Here is a 14,069-nt window from a genome sequence, read left to right as displayed (position 1 = left end):
GGTTTCACGATCTCCCGAGCTGCTGCGATGAGAGGAGGGGGGCGCCACCTGCAATGATACTTCGACGCTCAAGTCAGAAGAGGATACAGATGGCCGCGGGAGTGAGGGTGGTAATGACATACCTCAGGGGAAGGGGTAGGGCCCTCCCCATATATACCCTGTCAGAGGTGGGCCCCGCAAGGACAGACCCACCTTCCTCGAAGTTTTCCTGCACAGCTGTTGTGTGGTGAGCTGGGGGATAGGTGTCAGGGTCGATTTCCCGGCCCGGGTTCGACGCCCATTGATCCGGCCGCCCGGGTCGGGTTAGACTGAACACCAGCTGGGCTGGGCCGTAACAGTGCCCCCAATGCGTTTACTGCGGCCGTGAGCGCCGTTGTTGGCGTGTTTATGCTCTCCTTCATATGTCGTCGCTTGGTCGGGCTGACGTTAGTTGTGGTGAGGGTGTGCCCCCTACGCGCGAGTGAGGCTCGTCGCCTTGGGGGTTAACCCACGCCGCCTCGATTTCTGCGCCGAGCATTTAATGCCCTTGATGATTGATTTAAACCCCGCGTGAAAGGTCTATTATACCCTTGTATTTCGCGCTTCTTTACGCGTCAGTTTTCTTTCAGTTTCACTTCCACTTCTTCTCTATCATCACATCCCTTTCATTTCTTCTCATCTCTTCCAAATTCCTCGCAGCGAATCCCTGCTTCGTCCAGATCTTCCCCAGTTATTCAGCCTCCTTCGATCATTATTGTTATCCTGGTAAGTTCCTTTTTCCTTTCTCTTACTTTGGCTAGCCTAAGCTTATTGTTATGCCACTTGTTCTTCCGTTTCGATTTTGCATGTGTGTTATACATTTTGCTGAGTGCTTGAATATAGGCATTAGGGGGTAACCATTCTAGGCTTAGGCTTTTGTTGCTTAGGCTTCGTTTTTTAACATAGATTTAGGCTTAGCTTAACTGTAAACCTCTGGTAGGCAAACTGTAGTTTTCTGGTATTAGTGCCGGTCTCCCGACCTCCTAGACTGACTTTGAGTGTCATGAGGGTTCCTGCCGCGAGAGTGCAGCCGTACAACCGGTATGCCTGGGTAACTTCGGATGTGAAGGAATCCCCCAACCAAATGACCGTAGAGGAACTTAACGAGTTCCGACAAGCCGACTATCTCTGCGGAGGGGGTGAAGAGGAAGCCAATTACCAGGTTTTCGTCCCTGCCGCTAACGAACGGATATTCCAACTAAACTTACACTCTCCCTGGGTCCCCGATTGGATCTAGATGTATAAGGCGATGTTCACCCACTTGGGGGTTCGCATCCTGTTCTCCCCCTTTCAAATGGCGTTGCTTAATCGCTGTGATGTGGCGCCGTCCCAATTGCATCCGAACAGCTGGGCTTCTATCTTCGAGATGGTCTGCGAGTACTTAGAGCTGCCGGTCTCTGTCAAAGTATTTTTATTCCTTTTTACCCTGACGAACCCTTCTAAAGAGGGGAAGGCCAAGAAAGGCTTCATCTCCTTCCGGTCACCACAAGGTCGGAGGACCTTTTGCGTTTTTGAGGATTCGTACCATGGTTTCAAGGATAAATATTTTAAGGTTCATCCGGCTGAAGGTCGGCATCCCTTTTGGTTGACATTGGAGGAAAAACGTCGCATCCCGACCTACTGGAGTTTCGGGGCGGGAGCTAACGCCTTTACCAAGGTGACGTATAAAGGGTGTCTCCCGAAAATAAGAGGGTTGCCGACGTGTTGTTAGCCGTTTTCGGGAAGAATCATGTTAATCCCCATCTCCTCATGGGCGATCAGGATATGGCTAGGAGTTATATATGTGAGTAGTCGTCTAGTGGTGCACCCGTTTTTTTTTTTCCGGTTTAACGACTAACTAGCTTCCATGTTTTGTTTCAGTATCGATGGCTTGCGAGCAAGTTGGACTTGACACTTTGTTTAATACGTTCCTTGCTGATGATAGTGATTATGCCTCTGCTACCCCTAACCACGAGGTGCCTCCCAATGACGCCGTCGAGGCCGAGGTTCAGTCCCAACCCACCCAAGGTGAGGTGATCAGGACCAGTGCTGGTCCGGGTCTCCAACCAGATGTTGAGGTGGAGGATGAAGAGTTGATTATTATTCACAACCCGAAGAAGAAAAAACCGTCTTCTAGCCCCGAGGGAGTCCTCATGGTGATGGAGAAGAACTTCGATGCCGAAAACTTCATTGATTTCCAGCTGCTCCTTGGCACGGAGGACTTCTTCCACGGTGGAGATCTCTTCTTCCGGGGAGCCGCCATAGCGAGAAAAGCGGAAACCACTTTGGCTGGGGTACGATCGCTGGAGAACAAGCTGGAGTCATCTGTCCAAGCAAATAACAAGTATAAGGTCGAGGTCAAGCCACTCCAGACGCAGCTAGCTACAGCCAAGGAGAAGGTTAAGACCTCCGATGCTGCCGTACCGCGTCTTACCGAGCAAGAGCTTTCCTTGGAGGGTCAACTCAACGTCGCTCAAGGTCGGGTGAAGGAGCTTGAGAAGGAGCGTGATGAGGCTCTTTCCTCGGCGACCGCGGCCAAGACCGAAGCAGCTGATCTAAAGAAGAAGTACAAAGAGACCGTGAAGCAAGGTAAGAATGCCATCCTGATGACCGAGGAGGCTATCAAGGCTCAGGTTAAGCTATTAGCTCCCGACTTCGACACCTCTGCCATTAGCGTTTTCAAGACCATTAAGGATGGCAAGTTAGTTGATATTCCGAAGAAATGATGTGATCTCACTTGTACTTTTGTTTGGACCTTGTAACCTGTACATCTTTGAATACTTTAGTAGTTTTGGCAAACTTGTTCGCCGTTTTGTCGGTATGCAACAAACTGTTCATTCGCTGCTTTGTCGGTAATTAACTTGTTTGATGTTTACTTACCGCTTTACTTGTAATTAACTATTTGTTTATACTTGTTTAATGTTCCGTTGGTAATTAATGAAGCCAGTTCGTGGCTTTTACCATTCTAGTGGCCGTCTATTGTAGCACTTGCAACTCCAGTGGTTCTCGGGGTGATCAGTTCCGGGATACCGTGTCGTTAAGACGTCGGTTACTTTCACTTGGCAAAGTGGCTCGATTGATAAGTATGAAATAATTACTTAGCGATAAAAAAGGAGACGATGAATTCCATCTTAAACAATTAATGACAAATAGTCCAAACATAAAGTAAAATGGGTCTTACTAAACCGTTTAGGCCGGCATTAGGAATAGAATCTTCTTAGGTTGCTCGCGTTTCATGTTCTCGGCACTTCTCTCTCGTCCAATCGTTCCAGTTTGTAAGCACCGCTGCCGAGCACTTCCTTTATCCTGTACGGGCCTTCCCAATTTACCGCCAACTTTTCTTCCCCTGGAGTTGGGAGTCCGACATCGTTGCGTCGTAGGACCAGGTCGCTTTGCTCAAACTCTCTCTTGAGTACTTTGGTGTTGTAACGCAGGGCTATCCTTTGTTTCAATGCTGTCTTCGACAAGTGGGTCATCTTTCTGGCTTCATCCACGAGGTCCTTTTCTACGGCCTCTTCTACTCCACCCAAAAGTAGTCGCGGACTCGGTTTCCCAATCTCCATGGGTATTATCGCATCCACCCCATAGGTGAGCCGGAAGGGCATCTCCCCGGTAGATGACTGCTATGTTGTGTGATAGGACCAGAAAACCGAGGCTAACTCGTCTACCCATGCTCCCTTATTTTGGTCAAGTCGCTTCTTGAGGCCTTGTAAGATGACCTTATTCGGAGCTTTAACTTGGCCGTTGGTTTGGGGGTGCTCAACAGACGAGAATTTCTGCCTTATGCCCAGGTCGACGAGAAACTCCCCGAATTTTTTATCGGCGAACTGTGTCCCATTGTCCAAAATGACGACCTCCGGTATCCCAAATCTGGCTATTACTTGTCTCCACATGAACTTCCGGCAATTAGCCGAGGATATGCTGGCCAGCGGTTCGGCCTCTACCCACTTGGTGTAATAGTCGATACCGACGATTAGGTACTTGACCTGTCCTAGTCTGACTGGGAAAGGCCCTAACAGATCGACTCCCATTGTGAGAATGGTCGAGAGGCCATCAATAGGCTTAGGTCGACTGCTGGCGCTTTGTGAAAGTTGGCGTTCTCCTAGCATCTTCTATACTTCTTCACGAACTCTTTGGAATCCGCCATCATTGAGGGCCAGTAATACCCGACTTTGACGAGCTTCTGAGCTAAGGCCTTCCCACTGATGTGGTGGCCACAACATCCTTCATGGACCTCCCTTAGCACGTAGTCCATTTGGTCGGGCCGTAGGCACTTCAATAGGGGTTGGCTGAGCCCTTTCTTAAACAATTGGCATTGTATTATCGTATACTTGGCCGCTTCTCTTCTTAGCGCCTTTGCCGCCTTGTCGTCATCCGAGAGCTTACCCATTTCCAAGAAATCAATGATTGGGTCTGCCTAAGAGGGAGAGTCGGTTGCCCGTGTTACATGTAAGGTCACCGTTGGTTCTTTCACTAAACCTTGAATCAGAGACTGGTTGCTTGTTCCTGGCTTTGTGCTCGCCAGTTTTGATAGGAGGTTCGCCCGGGTGTTCCTCTCTCTCGGGACGTGCTGCACCGTGACCTCGTCAAACTCTTCGCTCAGCTTTTTGACCCTCTCCAAATATTTCTGCAGTAAGGAATCTCTGGCTTGGTACGTTCCATTAATCTGGGAAGTCACGACCTGAGAGTCGCTACACACTTCTATTCTCATGGCCCCAACCTCTCTTGCTAGGACTAGGCCGCCAAGAAGGGCCTCGTATTCCGCTTGATTGTTGGACAGCGGGAATTCAAACTTGACCGATTGCTCATATACGACTCCGGTTGGGCTTTCTAGGATGATCCCCGCTCCCCCGAACGTTTGGTTGGAAGCTCCATCTACATGGAGCTTCCACCGTGTGCTCGGTGTCTCGGGAGGGCTTCCCGTTACTTCTACCAGAAAATCAGCCATGGCTTGGGCCTTGATCGCATGTTTGGGTTCGTATTGCAAGTCAAACTGAGACAGTTCGACTGCCCAGGTCATCATCCTGCTCGCCAGATCAGGTTTTTGGAGTACTTGACGGATTACCTGGTCCGTCCTGACGATTATCTAGTGCCCTTGGAAGTACTGTCGTAGTCTACGGGAGGAGGTTAAGAGTGCATATGCTAGCTTCTCCAGCTTACTGTACCTCAGCTCCGCCACTTGCAACTCTTTACTTACAAAATAGATCGGTTGTGGGAGCTTCCCTTCTTCTCGTACCAGGACTGTTGCCAAAGCCTCATTAGTTATTGCTAAGTCCAGGTACAATGCCTCTCCATTCTTAGGTTTCCCTAGGACAGGCGGTGCCGAGATTATATCCTTGAATTACTTGAAGGCTTCTTCACACGCTGGGGTCCATTCGAACACTATCCCCTTTTTCATCAAGTTGAAGAATGGCAGAGCTTTGGCGGCCGATGCGCCGAGGAAGCGGGATAGTGCGGTGAGTCTTCCTGCCAATCTCTAGACGTCTTTTACACATCCCGGGCTCTTCATTTGTAAGATCGCTTCGCATTTCTCTGGTTTGGCCTCCACTCCTCTTTGGGTTATCATAAACCCCAAGAATTTCCCTGCTTCCATGGCGAATGCGCACTTTAGCGGGCCAAGCTTCATGTCGTGCCGCCGAAGAGACACAAACACGCCCTCTAGATCCCCAATGAGGTCCTCGGCCTTGGTGGTCTTTACGAGAATGTCATCTACGTACACTTCCACTGTCTTGCTGATGAGATCGTTGAATATCTTGTTCATTAGCCTTTGGTACGTAGCTCCGGCGTTCTTCAATCCAAACGGCATCACCTTATAGAAGTATGTTCCTTCTGGCGTTATGAACGCTGTCTTCTCTTCATCTGGCCGGTGCATCGGGATCTAGTTGTAGCCAGAGTATGCGTCCATGAAACTTAGATATCGGTATCCCGCAGCCGCGTCAACAAGAGCATCAATATTGAGGAGGGGGAAAGAATCCTTGGGGCATGCCTTGTTGAGGTCGGAATAGTCCACGCACATTCTCCATGTCCCATTGGGCTTCTTACTAGGACTACATTCGACAGCCAAGCCGAGTAGTCCAGTTCCCGGATGAACCCCGCCTCTAGCAGGCTGGCCGTTTGCATGGCCACCTCGCCAGCTCTTTCCTGGGACATTTTCCTCCTCCTTTGTGCCACTGGCTTAGCCTCTGCCTTCACAGCCAGGTGATGCGACATGATCTGGGGGTCAATCCCCAGCATGTCAGCTGGTGTCCAGGCGAACAGGTCGCCGTTTGCTCGGATCATCTCCACCAATGGTTCTTTTAGGTAATGAGGAAGGTTCCTATTCACAGATGTGAACTTTTCTTCCGAGTTTCCAACCCTAAATTTCTCGAGGTTTCCTTCAGGTTCTGGCCTGGGTTTGTCGTCGACCCGTGCATCTAGGTCGGCCAAGAAGACCCCGGATGCTTCTTTGGACTTCTTCCTTAGGGAGAGACTGGCGTTGTTGCAAGCGACCGCCGTTTCCAAATCTCCCCTGACAGAACCAATAGAACCATTATCAGAAACAAACTTCATCACCAGTAGCTTGGTACAAATTACTGCTCCAAACTCATTAATGGTTTTCCTACCCAAGATGATGTTGTAGGCCGTGGAATCCCTTAAAACAACGAACTCTGCCATTACCGACCTTTTCTCTCGGCCTCCTCCTATTGAGATCGGTAGGGAGACTATCCCATCGGGCTTGATAAAGTTGTCACCCAAGCCAACCACACCGTGCTGGTGGGTCCCCAGGTCGGCGTCTCGGAGGCCTAAAGCGTCAAACACGTTGCGGAACATGATATTCGAATCAGCTCCAGTGTCTACCAGAATTCACTTTACGAGGCCGGTTCCAACTCTAGCTATGATCACCATGGGAGGGTTCTCCAGAAAATCGTTGAACCATTGGTCCTCGTGCCTGAATGATATTGACGGTACCCTCCTGGAAGGAGGCACGGAGTTAGATGATGACACGGCTAACACCTTGGCGTCTTTTCTGCTTGCCGACTTCGATCTGGGGGGAACATCTCTTCCGACTACAACATTTACCATAGTGAAACCGCACTCATTGTCCTCCTCGGGTTCCTGTCTCTGCCTCACAACGCGGCTTTTGTCATCCCCGGCGCGGTCACGATCGCTCCCTTATGAGGTGGGAAAATTCAGCCAACTTACCTTCCCGGATCACCTGCTCCAGAGCGTCTTTTATATCAAACAATCTTGGGTCTTGTGGCCGAAGCCCTTGTGGTAGTCGCAATAGAGGTTTTTGTTCCCTTCAGTTCTGTCCTTGAGTTGTTGGGACTTCGACAGGATGCCCTTGTCGGCTATTTGCTGGTAGACCTCGACGATCGGGGTTGTCAGAGGGGTGTAGTTTGTAAACTTTCCTACCCGGGGAAACGGCTTGAAAGCTTTAGCTGGCCCTCCGTCCTTGGAGTGCTCCTTAGCCCTGTCACCGTTACCAGGATGACTAGCAGAGTTATACGCAGGCTACCGCTTGTTGGCTGGCACGACTTGGCTAACCTCTTCGTCATTGATATACTCCCTGACCACATTTTGGATCTCTTGCATCGTCCACACGGGTTTGGTGGTGAGGTGCTTCCTGAAATCCTCGTTCAGCAACCCGTTCGTCAAGTATAAACTGGCCACCGAGTCCGTGAGGGCGTCAATTTCCAAACATTCATCATTGAACCTATCCAGGTACTTTCTGGTCGGTTTCCTGTTTCTCTGTGTCACCCCAGCAAGTTGATTAGGTGCTTTACTTTGGCAATGCACATGGTGAACTGTGCCAAGAAGGCGCGACTGATGTCCGCAAAGGTGGTTACAGAGCCTTGCGGAAGAGCATTGAACCAGCGAATTACCGGTCCTGCTAAGGTCACGGGGAAGGCGCAACACCTTACTTCATCACCTACCCCTTCCAGGTTCATCCTGGCCTCGAAAGCTGTTAGATGTTCTTGGGGGTCTTGGGTCCCATCGTACCTCATGTCCGTTGGCTTATCGAAATGCTTCGTTAGCCAGACCTCGAGGATCAAATGATGGAAAGGGGTTGCCCCCATGATTACGGGTGGTCGCCTTCTCCTGGGTCTTTCTCTGCTGTCTTCTCGGTTTTCCACCACGGTATTTCTCGTCGGAGGTCGGGTGTATATTACGGGATCTCACCGTCTTCTCGGCACTTCCCTGCTTTCTCCTTGGCTCTCTGACTTCGATCGGGGGCTCGGGGTGCGTCTGGAGCGGCTCCTTCGGAGGCTTCTCCGTCTCCTTTGAGGAGACTGGGAACGCTCTTGCCTCGGAGCTGGTTGGTCGCGCTCTCTGCTAGCTACCTCCCGCTCCAGGTTTTTCACCCTGTGGCGCAACTCTTGTATTATTCTGACGCTGTCGCTACCTGTTCCTCCAAAGGGATGCCTCTCGTGGGAGCACGAAGGGGGCTCGGGTTTCCGCAGGGGGGATCTTGTGCGTTCGCGAGAGGAAGCCACAGAGGCTACCCTGCCGGTTCGGGGAACCATTTCCTCCCCTGGAGGTTCGCCTTCGTCGTCTGTCTCCACAAGACCCAACAGAAAGTCCATCTTGGCTGGTCCCCACAGATGGCGCCAATGTTCGGTTCTTTCGGTTCCGAACGGGTCGATGGAGCTCTGAAAGTGGAGTGATAGGAACCAGCCTTGGTACGGGTCCAAAAAAGCGGTGTTGAGGTTTCACGATCTCCCGAGCTGCTGCGATGAGAGGAGGGGGCGCCACCTACAATGATACTCCGATGCTCAAGTCAGAAGAGGATATAGATGGCCGCGGGAGTGAGGTGGTAATGACGTACCTCGGGGGAAGGGGTAGGACCCTCCCATATATACCCTGTCAGAGGTGGGCCCCGCAAGGACAGACCCACCTTCCTCGAAGTTTTCCTGCACAACTGTTGTGTGGTGAGCTGGGGGATAGGTGTCAGGGTCGGTTTCCCGGCCCAGGTTCGACGCCCATTGATCCGGCCGCCCGGGTCGGGTTATACTGAACACCAGCTAGGTTGGGCCGTAACAAAATTTTTTTCCAAAACAAGTAATATGGCATCGATTTTGGACTATTTGAGTGTCAAAACTAAAACGGTATTATTTTATAAGTTCCATCATAATATTTAATTGTTCATGTCAGTACTCTATTAATGTTTGTAGGGATAGCACATAAAATATTAGCGGGACTAAAAGTATTAGTCGGGGCTAAATTAAAATTTATATATAATAAATTTATATATAAAAAATTAAAACTAGAGAGGTCATTGCTCCCTTTTCTATTATATCACTTCGTCACTAAATATTTGTGCACCAAAAATTATTTTAAAGTCTAACATGAATCACATTTATAAAGTTTGACATTTAAATAAAGATAATTAAAAATTTAAGATTAAATTGTGACTTATATGTAAGTTTAGCAATCAAATTAAATATTATTCCTTATATTAACATGTGATGTAATACTTAATAGCCTATATCAATACAAGAGTCAATTAAAACAAATTGATTATAGGATAACAATATCAATAATCAAATTAATTATTGTTAAATTTCTAGGAGAATAGTAGAATATGAAGATATATTATATGTGAAGTTGATGTGTTGAAGTTGTTGTCACAGATACAAGAGTTACTCTGTTTACAGGGATATTTTTTTTTTAATCAAAGATAGGAGACTCGAACCCGCAACCTCTTAAATGAGTATGGGGAGACTATGCCATTTGAGCTATAATTCATTGGCTGTTTACAGGGATATTACTAACTAACCTCATAAATATTTTATCTATTAACTACTAGTCATTACTAACTTAACTCTCAACTACTAACAACACTAGTAATATTTTAGTAAGAGACTCTTATTAAAATTTTGGATAATCTCCAATTTAAATAAATTTTGATGAAATGGTTGAGAAAGAGGCGTACAGTGATAGAATACAGTGACTGAATTTGTTTATCCTGTTACACCGACTTCAATATCTTTAGAAACAGTGTTCTATCTTTTTGGACGCAATTTGAGGACGGCACGTTCCCTTTAGTCTAGGGTCTTTGGTTCTGAACGACCGGAGACTATAGTTCCTAGTTTCTTGGATCAAAGAATCGATCTTACCTCGAGAACGATTGCCGTCCTTTGTTAGTAAATTGTACCAAATAACATGTCCATAATGAGTTTTTGAATAATATAATTTCCACAATTATTTAATCCCGTTATATAAAATAAATTAAATAAAAAATTAACTATAAATAATGATGATGGTAAAAAATGATAGCATATTTAAAAAGAGTACTATGGAGTACTAAAGAGTACTATATAAAATATTGTATAAAAATATACTAAAAAAATTAAAAAAATTAAACATATTTAAAAAGATAATATTATAAGTAAATGTTATATTTTTTTATTAATTATCTATTTAAAAAATAATTTTAGATAAATAATTTTGAATATTCCTTAAATTATTTTAAATTGTCGTCGAAAAGATTGGACGAAGGGATTCTTCCTACTATCAAACACTTTAAAGAAGAAAACTCGACATACTTCTGTTACAAAGATTATGACAATGCAAGAGCATTCACACTTTATATGAGAATGAGACAAGAGATTACATAGGACTCAAAAGGACTTCTCACGGATTTGTAGTAGGATTGGTGAATCTTTATCATTCAAACCATATTCATGGTAATGTTACTAGTTACAATTCAGTAACAAGTAACTGCATCAAAGGTCCAGTGAACTCAGAAAAAGAGTACTAAAGAGTACTAATAATAATAATAATAATAATAATAATAATAATAATAATAATAATAATAATAATAATAATAATGGTAAAAAATTATAGCGTATTTAAAAAGAGTACCATGAAATACCAAAAAATACTATAAAAAAAATACTATATAAAAATATACTTAAAAAATATCAAAAAAATTAAACATATTTAAAAAGATAATATTATAAGGAAATGTTATATTTTTATAGTAATTATCTATCTAAAAAATAATTTTAGATAAATAATTTTGCATATTTTATTACAAGAATTATGATAAGAACATTCACACTTTACATAAAAATGAGAAAAGAGATTACGTAGGATTCAAAAAGACTTCTTGTGAATTTGTAGTAGGATTGATGATGAATTTTCACCATTCAAACCATACTCATGGTAATGTTATTGGTTACAGGCAATAGATATTTGGGCGAAAACATTGAATCAAAGGTCCAAGTGAACTTAGAAAAAGAATACTAAAAATTACTAATAATAATAATAATAATAAATTATAGCATATTTAAAAAGAGTACTATAAAGTACTACAAAAAAAATACTATATAAAAATATACTAAAAAAATATCAAAAAAATTAAATATATTTAAAAAAAATAATATTATATTAAATATATATTTTTTAATAATTATCTATTTAAAAAATAATTTTAAATAAATAATTTTGAATCTTAAATTATTTTGAATTTTAAATAAAATTGAACTCCAAATAATTATCTATTTAAAATTACTTGAGGTTCAATCTTATTTAAAATGTAAAATTACTTGAGGTTCAACTTTAATTGAGGTTTAAAATTATACAAAATAACTTAGATTTTTTTTTTGGTTATATAAACAAGATTAATTTCAAATTTCAATTAATTAAGAAAGCTTCTAGACTCACATAGGCACTTTAAAAATTCCAATGGCAACATACATAGAAATAAAAATTAATAATATATAAATTTGCAAAAAACAGAGATTCCATATCCACTTTTTCACTTTTAAATTTCATTTTGGTAAATTACAATAAATTCAATCCCATTTTAAAATTAATTTGTGTAGATAATCATTATAAATAAAAAACTTCTTACAAAAAAGGGTGTGCGCCATGTTTGGTCGCGCTCATACATACACTTGTAAATTTTATTATATCTATTATTTATTATATATCTTTAATTTTATAATTAAAATATATTATATGTCATTTTTTTATTACAATTGAAATTAAATATTTTCGTTCAAAATTAAAGAATTATTTCCCTTTCTTATTAATTTTACAATCAAAATGTGTCACATATCACTCCCTCGTTGCAATTGAAAATTTGAAATAAAATATTTCTTTCCAAAATTAAAGAGTTCTCATTTCTTCCCTCTTTTTTTTTTTCTATTTCTCTCATTCCTTTAACCACTCTATCTATTTTATATATCATTATCAATATCAATGACTAATTACTAATTTGACAATCAAAATGTGCAACATGACATTCTTTAATTGCATTAAAATTAAAATTGAAATATTAAATTGAAATTGAAATATACCTATATTATGTATCATATATTACTATCTAATTTAATAATCAAATGTGTCACATGAAACTCTCTTATTAAAATTAAGAGAAAATATTATTTTTCAAAATTAATAAACTTCCTCATAAATTCTCTCATCTACCTTTCTCCATTTTTCTATTTCTCTACTATTTTTATTCTATATATAATTTATATTTTATATTAACAATTTGACAAATCAAAATATGTCATTCGATATTTTTTTACAATTAAAAAAAAATTTTTCTTCCAAAATTAACAAACTCTCACTCTTACTCTCATTCTTCACCTTTATCTTTCTCTCTCTTTTCTCTCATTCTCTATTTTTCTATCTTTCTATTCTACAAAAAAATAAAATTCACAAAATAATATAATTCAAATAAAAAATATTATTACTATATACATAAATTTTTTAATTCTTTTATTAGTTTTAAATTTTTACCGCTTATTTTTCTAATCTATATTTTTATTTCTTTTCTTTTAAATATTTATTACATATAATTTGGAGAGAATACTAATGTTATAATTAAAAGTTAGAATCAAGATTCAATTGTTTTAAAAAAATTAATTTTGAGTTAATTTTATAACTATCAATATAATTTTTTTATGCAAATATCTAATTATATTTTTATATACATAGAGAAAAAATATTATTTTTAAATAGCAAGTATAAAAATTAATTATTCTATTTGTGCAACAAACTTAACACCTAATTAAATGTAAAAGTATACATATTAATTGTTTTAAATTTTAGATAACAAATGTTAAAATTAATTATTAATAAAAAATAGACTTTTTCATATAAAAATAATAACTAAAAAATAATTTTGTGCAGTGCGCAGAGAAAGAAGGAAGACGCGTGTGTGGCAAACCGGCATTCTGGTCATGACGAAAAGGAGAAATAAGGCTACTTCTCTAGTTCTGTGTTTGAAAGTGAAACAACCAGGGAGGAGCAGGAAGAAAAAGAAGAGAGAAGAAAGGAGACGTCGGGACGCTGCGACGACACCGGCAGTGGATTGAACAAATAGATAAAGAGAGGAAGAAAATGTATAGAGAGGAGGTGGTTCTTAATAGAGGAAGAAGGAGAAAGGGATAAAGAAGAAGAGAAAAAGAAGAAGAGAAAAAGAAGAAGAGGAGATGGTTACAACAAACTTTATGTCGGAGACGCCGCGACGACCGGCTGTGGATTGAATAGATAGATAAAAAGAGGGAGAAAAGGTGGAGGTAGTTTTTGATAGAGGAATAGAGTTAGTAAAAAAGCCATATTTATTTTTGGAGATGATGGCCATAGAAAAAGATCGACACCAAAAGTGATAGTTACTGCCAGTAAAAACAGAAGTGATAAGGATAGAGGAGTTGGATTTTCACTAAGATGAATATAGAAAGGGCTATTGGGATCTTGTGCTACGTTAGAAGATGATTTTGCCATTAGAAAGGAAGAAGACAATGAGGATTGATTATTTAGGTTCATTGTGATTTTTTACCGAAAAACTAAGGAGGATACTATGACTCTGATACCATGTTAAATTTCTAGGAGAAGAGCAGAATATGAAGATATATTATATGTGAAGTTGATGTGTTGAGGTTGTTCTCACCGATACAAGAGTCACTATTTATAGGGATATTACCAACTAATCTCATAAATATTTCATCTACTAACTATTAGTCATTACTAACTTAACTCTCAATTACTAACAACACTAATAATATTTTAATAATTATTATTTATTTTTGTAATCATACTAGTTATATATTAAAAATGAAAATCAATTATTA

At 41.4% G+C, this 14,069-nt stretch overlaps 2 protein-coding genes across 2 annotated transcripts; both read right to left on the bottom strand.

Annotated features, from left to right (window-relative positions):
- Window positions 1-3,230: 3,230 nt before the first annotated feature.
- LOC148550455 (uncharacterized) lies at window positions 3,231-3,602 on the bottom strand. The gene has a single exon (XM_088494500.1). The coding sequence runs from the start codon at window positions 3,600-3,602 to the stop codon at window positions 3,231-3,233; it is 372 nt and encodes a 123-aa protein (XP_088350626.1).
- A 1,871-nt stretch (window positions 3,603-5,473) lies between these two features.
- LOC148550454 (uncharacterized) lies at window positions 5,474-6,807 on the bottom strand. Its single transcript, XM_088494499.1, has 2 exons — window positions 6,040-6,807; window positions 5,474-5,875 (listed from the first exon to the last, which is right to left on the bottom strand). The coding sequence occupies exons 1-2, from the start codon at window positions 6,805-6,807 to the stop codon at window positions 5,474-5,476; spliced, it is 1,170 nt and encodes a 389-aa protein (XP_088350625.1).
- Window positions 6,808-14,069: the final 7,262 nt, after the last annotated feature.

Source organism: Arachis ipaensis, chromosome B7 (assembly GCF_059453495.1).
Source record: "Arachis ipaensis isolate K30076 ecotype BB chromosome B7, ASM5945349v1, whole genome shotgun sequence".
Lineage (NCBI taxonomy): Eukaryota > Viridiplantae > Streptophyta > Magnoliopsida > Fabales > Fabaceae > Arachis > Arachis ipaensis.
The sequence above is the reverse complement of the archived record's forward strand: the minus strand, read 5'-3'. Positions and strand labels throughout refer to the sequence as shown.

Bases quoted from the DNA above. Each gene is read 5' to 3' on its own strand.
- LOC148550455 (XM_088494500.1), bottom strand. From the start codon at position 3,602: ATGCCCTTCCGGCTCACCTATGGGGTGGATGCGATAATACCCATGGAG.
- LOC148550454 (XM_088494499.1), bottom strand. From the start codon at position 6,807: ATGTTCCGCAACGTGTTTGACGCTTTAGGCCTCCGAGACGCCGACCTG. The intron at 5,876-6,039 runs GTAAGAAGCCCA...GGCTACAACTAG, and splicing joins GGCTGTCGAATGTAGTCCTA to ATCCCGATGCACCGGCCAGA.